At 53.3% G+C, this 13,949-nt stretch overlaps 4 protein-coding genes across 4 annotated transcripts; 1 reads left to right on the forward strand and 3 right to left on the reverse strand.

Annotated features, from left to right (window-relative positions):
• Positions 1-1,658: 1,658 nt before the first annotated feature.
• On the reverse strand, positions 1,659-3,529 carry MYCTH_101321 (uncharacterized protein; the record flags this gene model as incomplete). Its single annotated transcript, XM_003663465.1, has 5 exons — positions 1,659-1,794; positions 1,924-2,472; positions 2,596-2,825; positions 2,874-3,081; positions 3,150-3,529. 5 exons carry the CDS (start codon positions 3,527-3,529, stop codon positions 1,659-1,661), a joined length of 1,503 nt encoding a protein of 500 aa, XP_003663513.1.
• A 906-nt stretch (positions 3,530-4,435) lies between these two features.
• Positions 4,436-5,026, reverse strand: MYCTH_2305498 (uncharacterized protein). Its single transcript, XM_003663466.1, has one exon. It carries the CDS (start codon positions 4,985-4,987, stop codon positions 4,631-4,633), a length of 357 nt encoding a protein of 118 aa, XP_003663514.1. The 5' UTR covers positions 4,988-5,026; the 3' UTR covers positions 4,436-4,630.
• Positions 5,027-8,291: 3,265 nt separating this feature from the next.
• On the reverse strand, positions 8,292-9,850 carry MYCTH_2139328 (uncharacterized protein; the record flags this gene model as incomplete). Its single annotated transcript, XM_003663467.1, has 3 exons — positions 8,292-8,973; positions 9,076-9,554; positions 9,665-9,850. The coding sequence occupies 3 exons, from the start codon at positions 9,848-9,850 to the stop codon at positions 8,292-8,294; spliced, it is 1,347 nt and encodes a 448-aa protein (XP_003663515.1).
• Positions 9,851-11,521: 1,671 nt separating this feature from the next.
• On the forward strand, positions 11,522-13,167 carry MYCTH_2305501 (uncharacterized protein). Its single transcript, XM_003663468.1, has 2 exons — positions 11,522-12,544; positions 12,667-13,167. The coding sequence occupies exons 1-2, from the start codon at positions 11,819-11,821 to the stop codon at positions 12,838-12,840; spliced, it is 900 nt and encodes a 299-aa protein (XP_003663516.1). The 5' UTR covers positions 11,522-11,818; the 3' UTR covers positions 12,841-13,167.
• Positions 13,168-13,949: the final 782 nt, after the last annotated feature.

Consider the following 13,949-nt stretch of genomic DNA (forward strand, 5'->3'; position numbering starts at 1 on the left):
TGTAAGAGACAACTCTAGTGTTGTTATAAACCCTTTAGCTTTACCAAATCCCTTAGACGACCTGCCTACTTGTCCCGCTCAATCTACCTTTGTCTGAACCCTTTTAGAAGAAGTCTGAGTTAGGTTTGTTACAAATCGTAATATTTGCTAAAAGAACGTCTTACTAGAGCTGACTATATATATATTCTATAGGGCACCTTATAAAGCTTACTAGTAGTAATATTGCTATATTTAGTTAGCTTAAACGATCCTAATATAACTAGCAACGCGCTAGAAAACTATGAAACCGGTATAAAATTAATCAAATAAAGATAATAGGAACATATATAATTTAGAAGCTAGTTTAGAAGCTTTAGCACGCTTACACTTTTAAGGGGTTATAGGAGTAGGAGTCGACCTACTAGCAGTAATAGTATTTACGGTAGGCATACCTAATAAGTCATCTATTAATTTAAGCATAGGAGGCGCTATCTTATTAATTACTACGATTAAAACTAGTAATACTATCGCTACTATAGTTATAATAGCTATATTTAATCTATAGCTTCAAAGGAATCGCTCTACTATACTTAACTCTTTTAGACTTCTAAATACAGAAGGCAGGCCCCTAAAGGAGCTATCAAGGTAAGAGCGACAAAGGACACAATACTAAGAACAGTATTACCACAAAGCATAGTTAAACGACTATCGCCTTTAACTAGGGGGGTATGTCAGAAGCTATAGAGCTTTTAAGAGTATTAGCTACATATATGCCATAGCGTATAAGGCGTCGTTGCTAACGCATTGGCCAGTTCCTTTGTCTATAAATATCAGTCGTTTTGTCTCCTTTATAGATAGTTTCAATAAGGCACTGTCTCCTTCGTATAGCCACCCACTGTAGACTGCTTTCAACGCTCCCGGAGCTCCTACTGCGTTCGGCACATGCACTCTAGGGCAACAGCATCGACAGATACACGTACACACACACTCGCGTAGTATGCTGGAATAATTATAGGTTTTGTAACTTGGTTAGGGAGTGTGACAATAACACGCCCCAGACGTCCTGCGTTGTAGGTGAGGAGTTCCCCTAGGTATGTACATACCTATTATTAATTATTAGTTTGTCTTTTTAAGGTCGAACGCTAATGTCGGTGAGCACCGCAAACTAGACTGATGCTTGCCTTTTCTAGTCGTCGATCGAATGAAAGGATAGGGAGAGAGACCATTGCCCTGTCAGTCAACACAACCCAAACTGAGACCATTGGCTGCATGTCAGGCAGCCTCTTGTTGACCCTCCCTGCAGTTGTGACGGAGCCTTCAATTTTTTAGGCTTTGTTTTTGTTTCAGTGAGGACGGACAAGTCCAGGTCAGTCTTCCCACCTTTTTTCCTGGATGTATTCGACGCGTATGTATGTACACTGCAATGCGTAAGGCTATAATGGGATGTCTCGAGAGAACCGGTCTTTATGTTAATTTTTTTTTTTTTTTTTGAAGCTCCTTATCCCTCTCTCCTAAATCCAGGACTTGACCTGATGTGATTGGCAAACGCTAATTCTTAGCCAATTACCCATTTACTGTGAACCCATCCCGGCCAATATGGATCTCGAATAATTAATAAATGGAAAGCAAGGGAGAAGAGCACCAAGGTCAATTCCTGACCGAGACCGGTACGCTTTTAATTAAGGCTCCCATGCGACGGAGGTGACATTGGCGTCCCAGGGGTTCGGGTTCGGAGAAGCGCAGCGTATGTCGTTTCCAGACGTGACGCAGGTAAACTCGGGCACGCGGGTTTCCAGCTCTCCGCTGAAGGCGATACTGGAAGGCAATCACAAAAAAAAAAAAAAAATCATCCGAGTGTCAGCACAGCAAGAAGCCAGTTTCCCCTCCCCCCCCCCCCCCTCTCCTCCTTCCTCCTCCAATCAGGGTCAGAGCAGAAAGACTTACGGGTTCTCGGCGTCCAGATCGTTGCATGTCCACTGCACCTTGAGAGCGAGGAAGCGGGTAGCCATCCGGTAGCGGAACTCACAGCCGGTGGGCGCGAGCGCGGCGTTGGCGACCGACTCGAGCACGCACTCGTTCCACGGCAGCAGCGCGTCGACGGAGCCGTCGGCCGCCGACGAGTAATAATAGCGGACGCCGTCGGCCGCGACGATGGAGAAGCTGCCGGCCGGCGCGGCGGCGCCGACTCCGCCCCGCCGCTCCAGGCCGAACCGGGCCGTCACCGTGTCGTTGCGCGCCCTCGTCGTGTTGGTCACGAAGTCGTTGAGCCACCATCCCGGCGCCACGACCGACGAGACCGTGCACCCCTCGGCCGTCGGGAGCGGGTCGCGCAGCGAGTAAGGAGGCAGCGCCGCGGGCCGCCCCGTCGCCTCCCCAGCGAACGTGCCGTCCGTCACGCCCGTGCAAAATGTGGTCGTGTTGCCCTCGCCCGTCCCGTCGAAGACCTGGCATTGCAGGTCCAGCGCGGTCGTTCCGTACCCGGTAATGGCGAATCTTGGATATGGGATTAATGTTGTTAGTTGCCCATTGGCTCGGTTGTCCCAGGTACTCCTCCTAATAAAGCTAACACGTGTTCCAAGGGGAAGGGGGGAGGGAGGAGGAGGAGTAGCGACGTACGGCTCTGCCGGGTCCTGGTCGTCGCAGTACCAGGTCTGGTTGATGGCGAGCACGAACGTGTCCGGGTCGAACGAGAGCGCCGTCTCGATCTGGTACTTGTCCGGGCGGCGGCGCGGGACCTGGCCGGTGCAGGTCAACGCTTGCGGTCCGCTGTCCGCGGTGAGCGGCCCTCCGCACGAGGCTATGTATCCCAGGTTGTCGTTCCTGATGATGACGAAGGCGTTGCCGGACTGCCGCGTGCCCGAGACGTTTCTAAGGTTGATCTAGCTGGCCGTCACCTCCCAGGCCGGTTTTCCCGACTGCGCGGTGCAGCCTTCTGCGTCGTGCCCCGTCGGCCCGCTGACGTACGAGGGCGTGACCTTGACGGGGGACGAGAGAGTCGCTTTGACGAGCACGGGCTTTGTAGGTCGGCAGGTCGTCGTCTTGCTTTTCTCAGCATTGCAGTCGAGGGCTACCGAGCTGTTTCCAACGGCCGAGAAAGTGATTCTGAAAAACGCATGTGAAGGTTAGCAACGCAGATGTTGTGCCCGGAAGGGTTTTCGGGAAGAACGTGCGGTTCACTCGGGGTCAGGTCACTACAGGACCAGGTCTCGCTGAACCGGAACCATGCCGTTGCGTTGTCGGCACGGAAAGCGGCCGCGAGCAGGTGCTCTGTTACATTTCTGATCCTGCAGCTCTGCCATCCTCCGGCCGTTGGACTACTACTCGATGAGCATTCCAGCTCCAGCGAGACATCGGTGGCTCGATTGAGGGCGTTGAACGAGGCAACAGTCTGGTTCGCCGCTCTCTGGAGCTCGAGGTTGTCGACCAGCCAACTTGGGGTAGTGAACGAATTCGTCGTGCATCCGCCGGTGGACTGAGCCGAGGCATGGCCGTCGCCAATGGCTGGTGCAAGCACCGTAGCCAGCACTCCAACAGAGAGAACTCGTGCCATTGTATAATTATCCCTGGGTACCGTAGTATGTATTCCGTGACCAGCGATGTTTGGGTTGGATTGCCTGGCCTGCCCGGGATCAGAAGCAGCAAGACCCGGGCTTCTAGATTCCAAACATCGCGACCTTTTTACTGCGCTCGGGGATATTTCTGGTTTGTTGTCCGTGACCCCGCAGTTTGAAGGAACCAAAAGAAAGACGACGTAAATAGATGAACCTATTCCGGCTGTAGTAGTCCCTGCGGGTATTACAACTGTTCCAGACGAGCCGGCAATTGCTCTGGCTGGCGACTACCAGACTCTAAAGTGTCATGCCAAGTTGGATATTGAACCCCGGCAAGGAAATACTGCTGTTAGTTTACTTTGTGCATCTCCGTCGAGTAATTCCTCTCGGGTTCGAGAAGTTCCCTTTCAGTCACGTACCTTGGTATTAATTATCTAGGGTAATTAATTTGAATTTCCGCGAAGAACGCGGTTTGCCCTCGGCACACAACCTGTTGACGAGAGCAAAATTCCCTTTTTTTTTTCACCACCTGGGAGGACATATTTAAAAAATTGTCAGCTCAGTTGCCCAATTAGTGTGATCCAAGACGCTGCGGTGCTGCCATCGTACCGAGCCATCTGTTGGGCACCTCTGAACTTTGCACTAATAATCAATCATGATGAGAACATCCCGTGCCAAATAATTGTCATTCCGAAACTCAGTGCTCAGTGAAACAAAGGAAGCCTCGATCATGAATTTACCCATCCTAAGCCCAGCCCATGTCGTTATAATATAGATGCCCAATCCTTCCAACGCGATAATTAAACCCAACACTGAAGCGAAGAGGCGACCTCGAGTCTTGAAACCCCCCTTGAGAAACTCTCTCCAGCGCCTTTTGAACCGACCATTGACTCCGAAACCCGATCATTGACCCCATCCTGCCCTGCAAAGTGACGACCCATGCTTGGAATTGACAACTTTGGTTCGAGCTCAGAATGCCTCGCCGTTCCTTGTGAAATTGGCTGCCTTGTGTGCGAAGGGGTCGAGCGCTGATTTCTGTGCTGACTTCGAAGAGCTGGCCGCGTTTCATCCTCGGTCACGGAACTGGAGAAGAGCCAAGGTCATCCTCGGTTACGTGAACGGAGAGGCCGCATCAGTCGAAACGAGGTCGCTGCCAAGGAACTGAAATCGCGGTCGAGTGCAAGAGACTTGATGAGGAAATGGTCGGAAGCAAGCCAATCTGTAAACTGGTTCATGGGCTTGAGGAAATTGTCGGAAGCAAGCCAATCCGTAAACTGGTTCATGGGCTTGAGGAAATTGTCGGAAGCAAGCCAGTCCGTGAACTGGTTCATGGGCTTGAGGAAATTGTCGGAAGCAAGCCAGTCCGTGAACTGGTTCATGGGCTGCATAGGGTTAAATGCAGCGCCCTGACCGGCCCAAAGAATGCTGGAGCCCCCCACAGCGGGGTACCCTTGCATTTGGTTAATCGCCATCTCTTGTTGTCTTCTTGTGTTCCGCTTGTCTTTCGCGTTTGGTTGACAGGCAACCAAGACTAAGCCGCAGCCCTTTCCAGGCTCTTACTCCCTGCATCTCGACAAGGGCACGCTGCTGGTCCGGTTCATCGCTAAAGCGGACCAAGCCGGACCAGCAGGCAGTGCTCTGTCAGTCACAGGCGCGAAGAGCCGCATCTCTGACGAAGATGCTGTACTCGGGACTGCGGTCGCTGTCACAGGCATTGTCAGTTAACAACCCGAAGCAAATCAGCATCAGCGAACGAAAAACCTACTCTCGGGTCGCCATGCCTGTGATCGCGAATGTCAGCTGCCAACGAAAACCGGAAAGCAAGCAAAAGCGATGAACTGAAAAGAAGCCAAACACAAAAAAGGTGCTTTGCCACTTCAAGAATAATAAATACCGGTGGTGGTTCGCGCGGGATGTCATGAGAAAAATAAAATGAAGAAGTGAAGAATTTCATACCTTCCCTTGCCATCTCTCTTGTGCTCCCCTTCCCCGATCGACTGCGTATGGGGGTCCCCGAGTGTCGTTCTTTAAGGGATGCCCGCGAGGGCAGCCCCGACAACTGTAATTATACATAGCCACGTTAGCTGAAACAATGTTGCTCTTGGGAAGTTGTCTGAGTCCGAGGCATGCGGTAGGAAATGATGGTGATTTTGAAGAGAGCGACGGAGAGAGGGCAGGCAAACTGAAAGGAACAGGGAGAATAATGCAATCGATTACGATGGGAGAAAGACTTACCTCTCCACCTCAGCTCATCGAGGATGGCATTGTACCACCTCTCTTGTGGGCTGCCATGATCGGCAAGCCACGACTTCAACCGGGCCTCCCGGTAGATCCGACCCCAGTAAACGCCGGACGACACCAGGTGGTCAACCAGGTGCCGTGCCTGAGCGTCCACTGGGACGAAGCTTGCCGATTCTGTCAAGTCAGTCAGCATCGACGATTGAGAGCCAGCAACGAGGGCTGGTTCTCGGCAAAGGGGGGGGACTTACGGCTGTTGAAGTCGAGGACTTCCCGAGATCTGTAATTGAAGAGGTTCCTTGATTAGTCGCGACAACGGTGGATGGTGGGAGGAAGAGGCGGAGAGTATAAAGATCAAAGGGAGAGGCAGAGAGCAAGGAGGGAATGAGAAGCAGCGGGAGTGGCCGGGCCGCCGGCGAGAAGAAGCGGCCAAGGGGGAAGGGGACTAGGCAAAGGGTCAAACCATGACTTACGACATGGTGGTTTCTTCTTGATATATAGTTTCGTGATCGTTGTTGTCGCCAGAAGTAAGAAAGGCGATGTGATCTTGGTTTTGACTTTTTGTTTGTGGGAGAAAGGGAGAGGAAGAAAGGCGAGAAAGAAGGCCAATTTATAGACTGCCCTCCCATCGCGTAACGACGAGTTGCTCTCTACCTCGCCCCACTAAAGATCTGGAGGTGTTGAAGGTTCGGACGGCAGCCGGGCGCGTCACGGGGGAGGAAATTCTCTGGAGGTGACCGAGCTTCTCCCTGACAACCAACTGGGGGAGGGGGAAGGACGGATAGGCATGGCGGTATAGCTTTATAACGTATCAGAATATAATGGAACGCAGCAGGATAGAAACCACACGAGATACCCTTAAATACATTTGTTATTGACTTGTTCTTCTTGTTTGTCTTGCCATCAGCAATGCTTGTCTGCGCGTCATAAAGGACTCAGCGCGCGGGCAGCAAACCACGTCTACGTAGATTTACACCCCGCGTTCTGGCGCGAAACCCGTTTGCCCGTTTGCCCATACTCTACAACAAAGTCTACCAATTGTCAAGCCAGTACTTTTGCTGTGAAGCGATGTGGTTACGGCCTTGACAGCTGAACGCTTGTTGATACAAAAGCAAGAAAGAACAGCCGACAGCGAAACAACGTTCAAATTCTGAACATTCGGAGGTGCCACCGACTACTCGAGACGGCCGGGGATCATCGTGACTCTCATATTATTCCCAGAATTAGTCAGGTAAAGGCTGGTTAAAATCTAATAACTTCGATAAGCAATTGCGAATTAACACCTGAGCAAAACAGGGTCAACTGCTCTAGCCGAGACAAGCATGAAGTTAAGTCGCTTAATTGATACGAGTCAATCCTGTTCAGGGAACGCGAAGGCCGAGAAACATTTAACGAAGTTACTGTTAAGTTTTACATCGGAGTGCTACGACAATACGAGAGGCACGAGACTAGGACTCTACAGATGCCAACAAGGAAGAAACACATGTTAGGACGAGTGGGCTAATTAAACCGGGCATTCGGTATCTTTTATGGTCGGCTAGGTTTGTTGTCGCGACTCAGGGGCTAATTAATTAATCGCGGTCGCTTGGTCGGCAGGGCGACACAACAGACTCGCACTAACTATACCCGGCAGGCAGAACATGCCTTTACCTAGTGAACCTACTCGCGGTGACAGATGCCGAGAAAGAACGATAGGACACAGAGGAGAAAGTTAATAACTCGAGCAAGAGGAGGCTTGGAAGAGAGTTCGGCCAAGAGAAGGATCTAGTGAAGGGAGGGAGATATACTGCCAAGAGAAGGGTATACAGAAATCATAATTAATACATACAAAAACGGCTGACGAGGAACGAACACAAAATGAACGACAGATTCAAGATTGAAGACCAAACATTGAAAATAACCTGGAAACGGGAAACAATGAGGTTGGAGACGAGGTTTCAACAATATCGTGAAGGAGGATCGCGATGGCTTTTCGCAGAACAAGAGGGGGGTCAAAACAAGTGAACATATCTGCGTCGTCACCTATCGCTGCAACATCTGGCCACCGGGCCTCGGTGAAATTGAGGTATGTACATACATCTCCTCGAGATAAGTGTAAACCGTTCCTAGACACAGGTCGGTTGGTGTAGCCAGGCGAAGGCTAATAATTAGATTGCAATAGCAAGCACCCTGTTCCAACTTCAAGTCCCGCGACATCTAATTACTGACTCCAATCGCTAATTACAGCCTGTTTATAGAACGAACCAGCACGCGAATCAGAGTAGAAAGGCTCTCCGTCTCAAAATGGGCCTGATGCACTGCATCTTATATGGGGTATGTTTCACAAGAACCCCAAGGGCTCTCTAATAATAACTAATACATATAGACGCCCACCATGTAGAGCATCGCTTCGCTGATACCAAACAGATCACAGATCACAGACAATCTGAACTCTCAAGAACCGTTCGGAACTAAAACACGGATAAGATATAAAAAAGAACAATAAAAGCAGCAAACCCCCCTCCCCCTCTATGACCCCCTCATTCATTCAGACCGTCTAAAGTCCGTCTGGACCCGGATGCCGTGCAGGGGGACCTCATCGCCGCTCGAGTTGTCCGGTTCGGCGGCCTTGGCCTTGCTGCCCTTACTCTTGGTCTTGCCCTCGCCGGCCGGCCGGGTCGTGACGGCATACTGGTAGGCATAGTGCCCGTGATCGGGCCGCAGGCCGGCGTCGGCGGCAGCAGGAGCAGCAGCAGCAGCGGCGGCGGCGGCGGCCCGGCCCTTCTTCAGCTTATCCAGCTCCTCCTCGTCCTCCTCCTCCCCGGAGTTCTGGGGGTCCGGCAGGCGGTAGAAGGCGCCCGCGCCGTCCTTGCGGGTGGTGCCGGTCCGCTGCAGCTCCATCTCGGAGAGGACGTCGGCCGGGTTGTTCGTCGTCGTGTTCGTCGATCGCGCCGCGGCAAGGGAGGAGGAAGGGGTCTTGCGGTTGCCGCTGAGGCCGGCGCTGGCGCCGTGGCTGCGGGAGAGGGAGGAGAGGGGGGTGCGCTTGATGCCCAGCTTGCGGGCGCAGAGACCGACGACGGGGCCGATGGTGGGAAGGCAGGCCGAGACGATGCCGGCCGACATCTCGATGGCCGTCCAGCCGACCGTGGGCGCGAGACTGTAGGTTGGGTCGGTGTTGGTGTAGGTGAAGAGGACGGTGAAGCGGTAGGCAGAGGCGAAGACGACACTTTTTTTTTGAAGGGTAATTAAGTCAATTATACAAGTATTGGTTAAAAAGAGACGAGCAGTGTCTGCGGGGAGGAAAAAAAAGGAGAATCGGTAGACTTACAAGAAGCCGAGGCAGAAGGCCATGGTGACGCCCACCTTCTCCGGCCTCCGTAGCTGCAGCTTCCACACCTGAGGAATGGGCAAGGCCAGGATGATGACGTCGGTGAGAATGGTGGAGGCGGCATTGGCGATCCAGGTGCCGACCTGATTGATGCAGTGGCCCGGCAGTTCCGGGTACCAGAGCTTCTCCACGGGCACGCATATGAAGATGAAGAGGAACATGCAGCAGACGCACCAGGCGACGACGAAGCCGCCGACGATGTAGGCCATCTTCTTGAAGTAGGGGAAGTGGAAGATGCGGTAGTACATGAGCAGGATGGCGAGCTTCGTCCAGACGAGGTTGTAGATGTAGAGGATCTCGGCCACGACGAGGAACTTGGCCATCAGGACGATCTTGTCCAAGGACACCTTGTCTGCGTGGATGCCCATTCCGGCGCTGTACATGGCGAAGATGAAGCCGACGACGACAAAGTTCCATGACTGTTTGTTTGGGGGCCAAACCTTAGCATCCGACGTCCGGCCACCGCAACACCGTGCTGCTGACGCCCGCGGACTCCCCCCCCCTCTCCTCCCCGGGGATTACTACGCACCATGGAAAACATGATCATGTAATCATCCCACCACAGCTTCTGGGCCTTGATGTATCGACTGAGCAGGCGGAGGGCGACTGCCACCACGGCTAGGACGGTCACCGAAGCCACGACGGCGACGGTCCATGGCTGGAGGTTGTCAGGATCGTATCCCGGGATTCCCGGGAGCGCCGAATCGGCGGCCATGGCGGCGTCGTTGTCGATGGTTGTCGGTCCAGGACGAGGTCAAGGTTGCGAGAGTAGGATTAAGGTAATTACGCCGTTGTGTTGGTTCATCGCCAACAAGGCAGTTGTTGGAGGTTTTGAGTTTGCCTCCCGTGGGTTGGGGGCTGCGCCACACATAGGGATACCGACAATAGTGAGAAAAGTTTCTTTTTTTTTTCGAGGCGTCTTGGGTTGCATCTCATGCATACTAGTGTAGTGTAGTAGTTAGAGCTTGTGGAGTTCATAGATCACCTCCAGGGTCTCAACCCCTGGACCGGATACTGACTCCAGTCTACACTATACTATGTTAGGAGTACGCCCACGCTAATTTAACACCTGCGAGAGAGAGGGAGAGAGACAGAAAACCCTCGCATCTCTGGGATGATACTAGTAGTCAGCTACTGTTGACGGAATATTCCGGACTTAGGTAGTCGGGGCAGTTAGGTACTAACCCGGTAGCAGGCAGGCCCCAACAGCAGTCTTCAGCAATCGAGGCATTCCTTGCGCTTCTTTCTTGCAACCCCAATCAGAAGGGTTCGGGACGGGGCGCTGTAAGGGAAGTGGAGGATAGCAATTCCAACGGCTTTTCTAAAAAATGGGGCAAGACCGGGCATCATCAGAAGGTCCAGGGATGAAGCTGGTCGCCGATGGGGTGGCTCGGGTGATACACCGTCATGGCTCCAGAAACTGGACGCCCATTGACATGTCGGTCGAGAATGTCTAGTGCGCCTCGGCATGACAGAGAAGAGAAAAAAGAGACTGGTGCAAGGGGAAGTGGTGCTGCACTAGTGTGCGCTGCAAGTAATTAGTATGGACTCCACACATGGCGTGAAAGTCTGTGTGTGTAGGGGCATTAACTAACTTGGTGCGAATGTTGCGCATATTGTAGGAAACACTAGACTACGATGGGTCTGCTTCTCCGCCCCGGTTCCACCAGGCCGGGATACGCACGGCAGTTGAGAGCGGCTTTGCGGCCAACACGTCGAGCCGCTTGGTGTCAAGTGCGTCAATTAGTGCCAGCGTTGTATCCAGGTCGGGTGTGTGTCTCTTTATTTTTCGCGGATGTGACCTCTGCTTGTTGTTGGGGGCCGAAATTTTATTGTGGGAAAGCTAACGCCCCAGACCAGATCTCCGGGCTCTTCCAAATCCATAGAATTAGGTAAATAACCCACGTGGAATTACTGAGCAACTCCTAGCTGCCTCCACGCAGCAATCCGTGCATAACCGTGACAGATTTTTGATTTCCAGCAATGAGTTGACCAAATGCCGATCAAACACGATGGCGCAAATGCCGTTCAAACTTCCTTGTACGTACATACTGTGTACACTGCGGAGTGGTAAAGCTGTGAGAGATGACAGACCGAGCTAGCGGAGCACGCCCATGGAGCTAGGGGCTCTCCGGAACCTCCTCCCGGATTTATAGCGCAGTGGACTAGGCTCCGTACTGTTAGCGAGCGGGCACCTCGGTCCTTTTCGGGGCGTCTTGTCCGGTCGAGAACCTTTGCTACACTAACCCGCTCTCTTTTCCCGCGCTACTCCGTAGACCCGATCGAATCCACCTCCTGAAGCAGGCCCCTCTCGGCGCTGACTCCTTGGTAGGTCTCCAAACCGCGTCGAAACGGCTATTAGGTCGATCACTTGTTATTCGTTCTCCGCCCACTCCACCCCCCTCTCCTCCCTCCTTCCCTCCCCTCCCTCCCTCCCTCCCCACCCGCAAAGCCCCCTATTCAGCGAGGAAACCCGGGAGTGCCCTGCGCTGCCCTGCCTTTGTGCCTGCGAGTTGTTGCGTATGTGTATGTATGCTAAGACAAGCAACAGTTGCACCCCAGATAGGACACGGGATCCTGATCTTACACACAAGCAACACACCCACAAGACCAAGAAAAATAACGCTCCTAATCACTTCTTGACGTTCGTCTTACGTTACCCAGAGGCTTGACCAACCCCACCATGGCGGCGAAGACGACGATTCGAGTGCCGCACCTGGGCGGCATCGAGGCCGGCTACGCCTTCTCGGGCGGGGGCTACGACCCGGCCAAGCCGACGTGCGTGCTCATCAACTCGATGTGCACGACCGTGTCGCTGTACCGGGACCAGTTTGCGGACGAGGCGCTCACGTCGGCCGTCAACCTGCTCGCCATCGAGCCGCTCGGCCACGGCGCCACCCGCTGCCCGACCGAGCACTTCACCTACTGGGACTCGGCCGTCATGGCCCTGCAGGTCCTGGACCAGCTCGGCATCGACCGCGCCTTCGCCCTCGGCACCAGCCAGGGCGGCTGGATCGTCACCCGCATGGCCCTGCTGGCCCCGGACCGCATCCGCGGCCTGGTCCTGCTCGGCACCTCGATGGACTACGAGTCAGCCGACTCGCGCGCCAAGGGCTGCTGGGACCCCAAGACCCTGCTGGCCTCCTTCTACGACAAGTGGGCCGCCCCCTCGGGCCCGAACCCGGACGACTTCGTCGTCGACGACGTCTGGTGCGGCATGGTCGCCTCCCTCGGCTTCGGCGCCGCCGGCACCCCCGACCTCGTCTCCTTCTGGACCAGCACCCTCAAGGACGTCTACAGGGGTGACGAGGGGAGGCGCAAGCTCAAGATGGCCCTCGCCTGCCTGCTCGACCGCGACGGCCTCTGCCGCAGGGTCAGGGACATCACTTGTCCCGTCTACTGGCTTCAGGTGAGTCTTTTTCCTTAACTACTCTCCCCCTTTCTCTGCCTCTTTTTTTTTTTTTTTTTTACCCCCCTTCTCTGTTTTCCCTACTACTTTTACGATTGCTCACCCTACTCTGTCTTGCACAGGGATCCGACGACGCGCCCTTTGGGACCACGGTGCCAGCCGAGCAGATCAAGCTGTTCACCTCGTCCAAGGAGGCCACTCTCACCATCATCCCCGGGGGCAATCACTACCTGAACGCCACAAACCCCAAGGAGGTCAGCGAGGCCTTGCTCAAGCTGGTCAACAAGTACAAGTGAAAGAATCGTCCTCGACGCAACTAGAGAACAAACATAGAAACATACCTAATATCCAACGTGCACTGTGACCCCCCGCAGCCGAGTCAATAATTATCTCCCCTTTTGCACCCCTTCCCCCCTCCTCCTAGAGTCCTCTCCCTCTATTGCTTAATTAAGCTCCGAATGCCCTCTTTTGAAGACACAGCGGCAAGTCTGTTAAAATCATGTGGAACATTTTTTGCGGTATTATTGCTGCAGAATTATGGGGGGCTCGGCGGCTCGGCCGACTCAGGATGAAGACCGTGTTCCAGCTCCATCTCACATTAGTGTTCTCGAGTCGTGTGGAATAGGAGAAATCCTGATTCTTAACTAGCTAGGTAAGAATGTTCATGAGCGTAACTGCTTTGCCGCATGTCTGCTTGGTCTTGCATCAGCTACCGTAATGACTTTATTTCAATATTTACCTCTAGTACCTGGTAGTAAGGCAGTTAACTACCCCGAGGTTAATGATGCTCGTTGCAGTAATTACTTGGTGGCTGCTATCATAACAACGAGGTCTGTTCCATCCGCGTATTCTCCCCCCCCCCCCCGGCTTTCCCTTTCTCCTTCGCTGTTTATCCCTGCAACCGTATTAACGCGTATCTCTTCTCCCTTAAGGGGATAGCACTAACAGATAGCCAGGGAACCGAGCGGTCTCAATATCAAACACCGTCTCGGTGTGTTCACCTGGGCCAGCTCTCGAGCCTGAAGCCTTTTCAGAGAGTCCGGGTCTATGGTCTTTCACGGGACTCTCTCCGCTGAGAGGGCGATCTGATGAACTTGAAGCTCGAGCTCGAGAAGCAGAGTCCGCTTTGGGGGCGTAGGTTGGTGATCATTACCAGGGCCAGGTCCGCTTGTGCTTGCTGTCAAGAGCTATTAATTACCGCGATGTGGCCAAGCAACACGTGCGACTCTGACGACTCTGAAATGAAGAAATAACAGCTTCGACCCGCTGTGCACGCCGCGAATTTCATGACGCCATTCGTCTTTGCCGAGAACGAAAACGAACCCTCCTTCAGGTCATGTTCTGGAATAATTACCAAACGCCTGATCCTCATCCCTAAAATTCCCTCATCGCTGTATAATTAAGC

The sequence above is a fragment of the Thermothelomyces thermophilus genome, chromosome 3 (assembly GCF_000226095.1).
Source record: "Thermothelomyces thermophilus ATCC 42464 chromosome 3, complete sequence".
NCBI classification, from domain to species: domain Eukaryota; kingdom Fungi; phylum Ascomycota; class Sordariomycetes; order Sordariales; family Chaetomiaceae; genus Thermothelomyces; species Thermothelomyces thermophilus.

What these genes read in the sequence shown, in the direction of transcription:
- MYCTH_2305501 (XM_003663468.1), top strand. Translation starts at nt 11,819, where the DNA reads ATGGCGGCGAAGACGACGATTCGAGTGCCGCACCTGGGCGGCATCGAG. An exon ending in GTCCCGTCTACTGGCTTCAG is followed by an intron (nt 12,545 to 12,666) that starts GTGAGTCTTTTT and finishes TGTCTTGCACAG; the next exon opens with GGATCCGACGACGCGCCCTT.
- MYCTH_2305498 (XM_003663466.1), bottom strand. Translation starts at nt 4,987, where the DNA reads ATGCAAGGGTACCCCGCTGTGGGGGGCTCCAGCATTCTTTGGGCCGGT.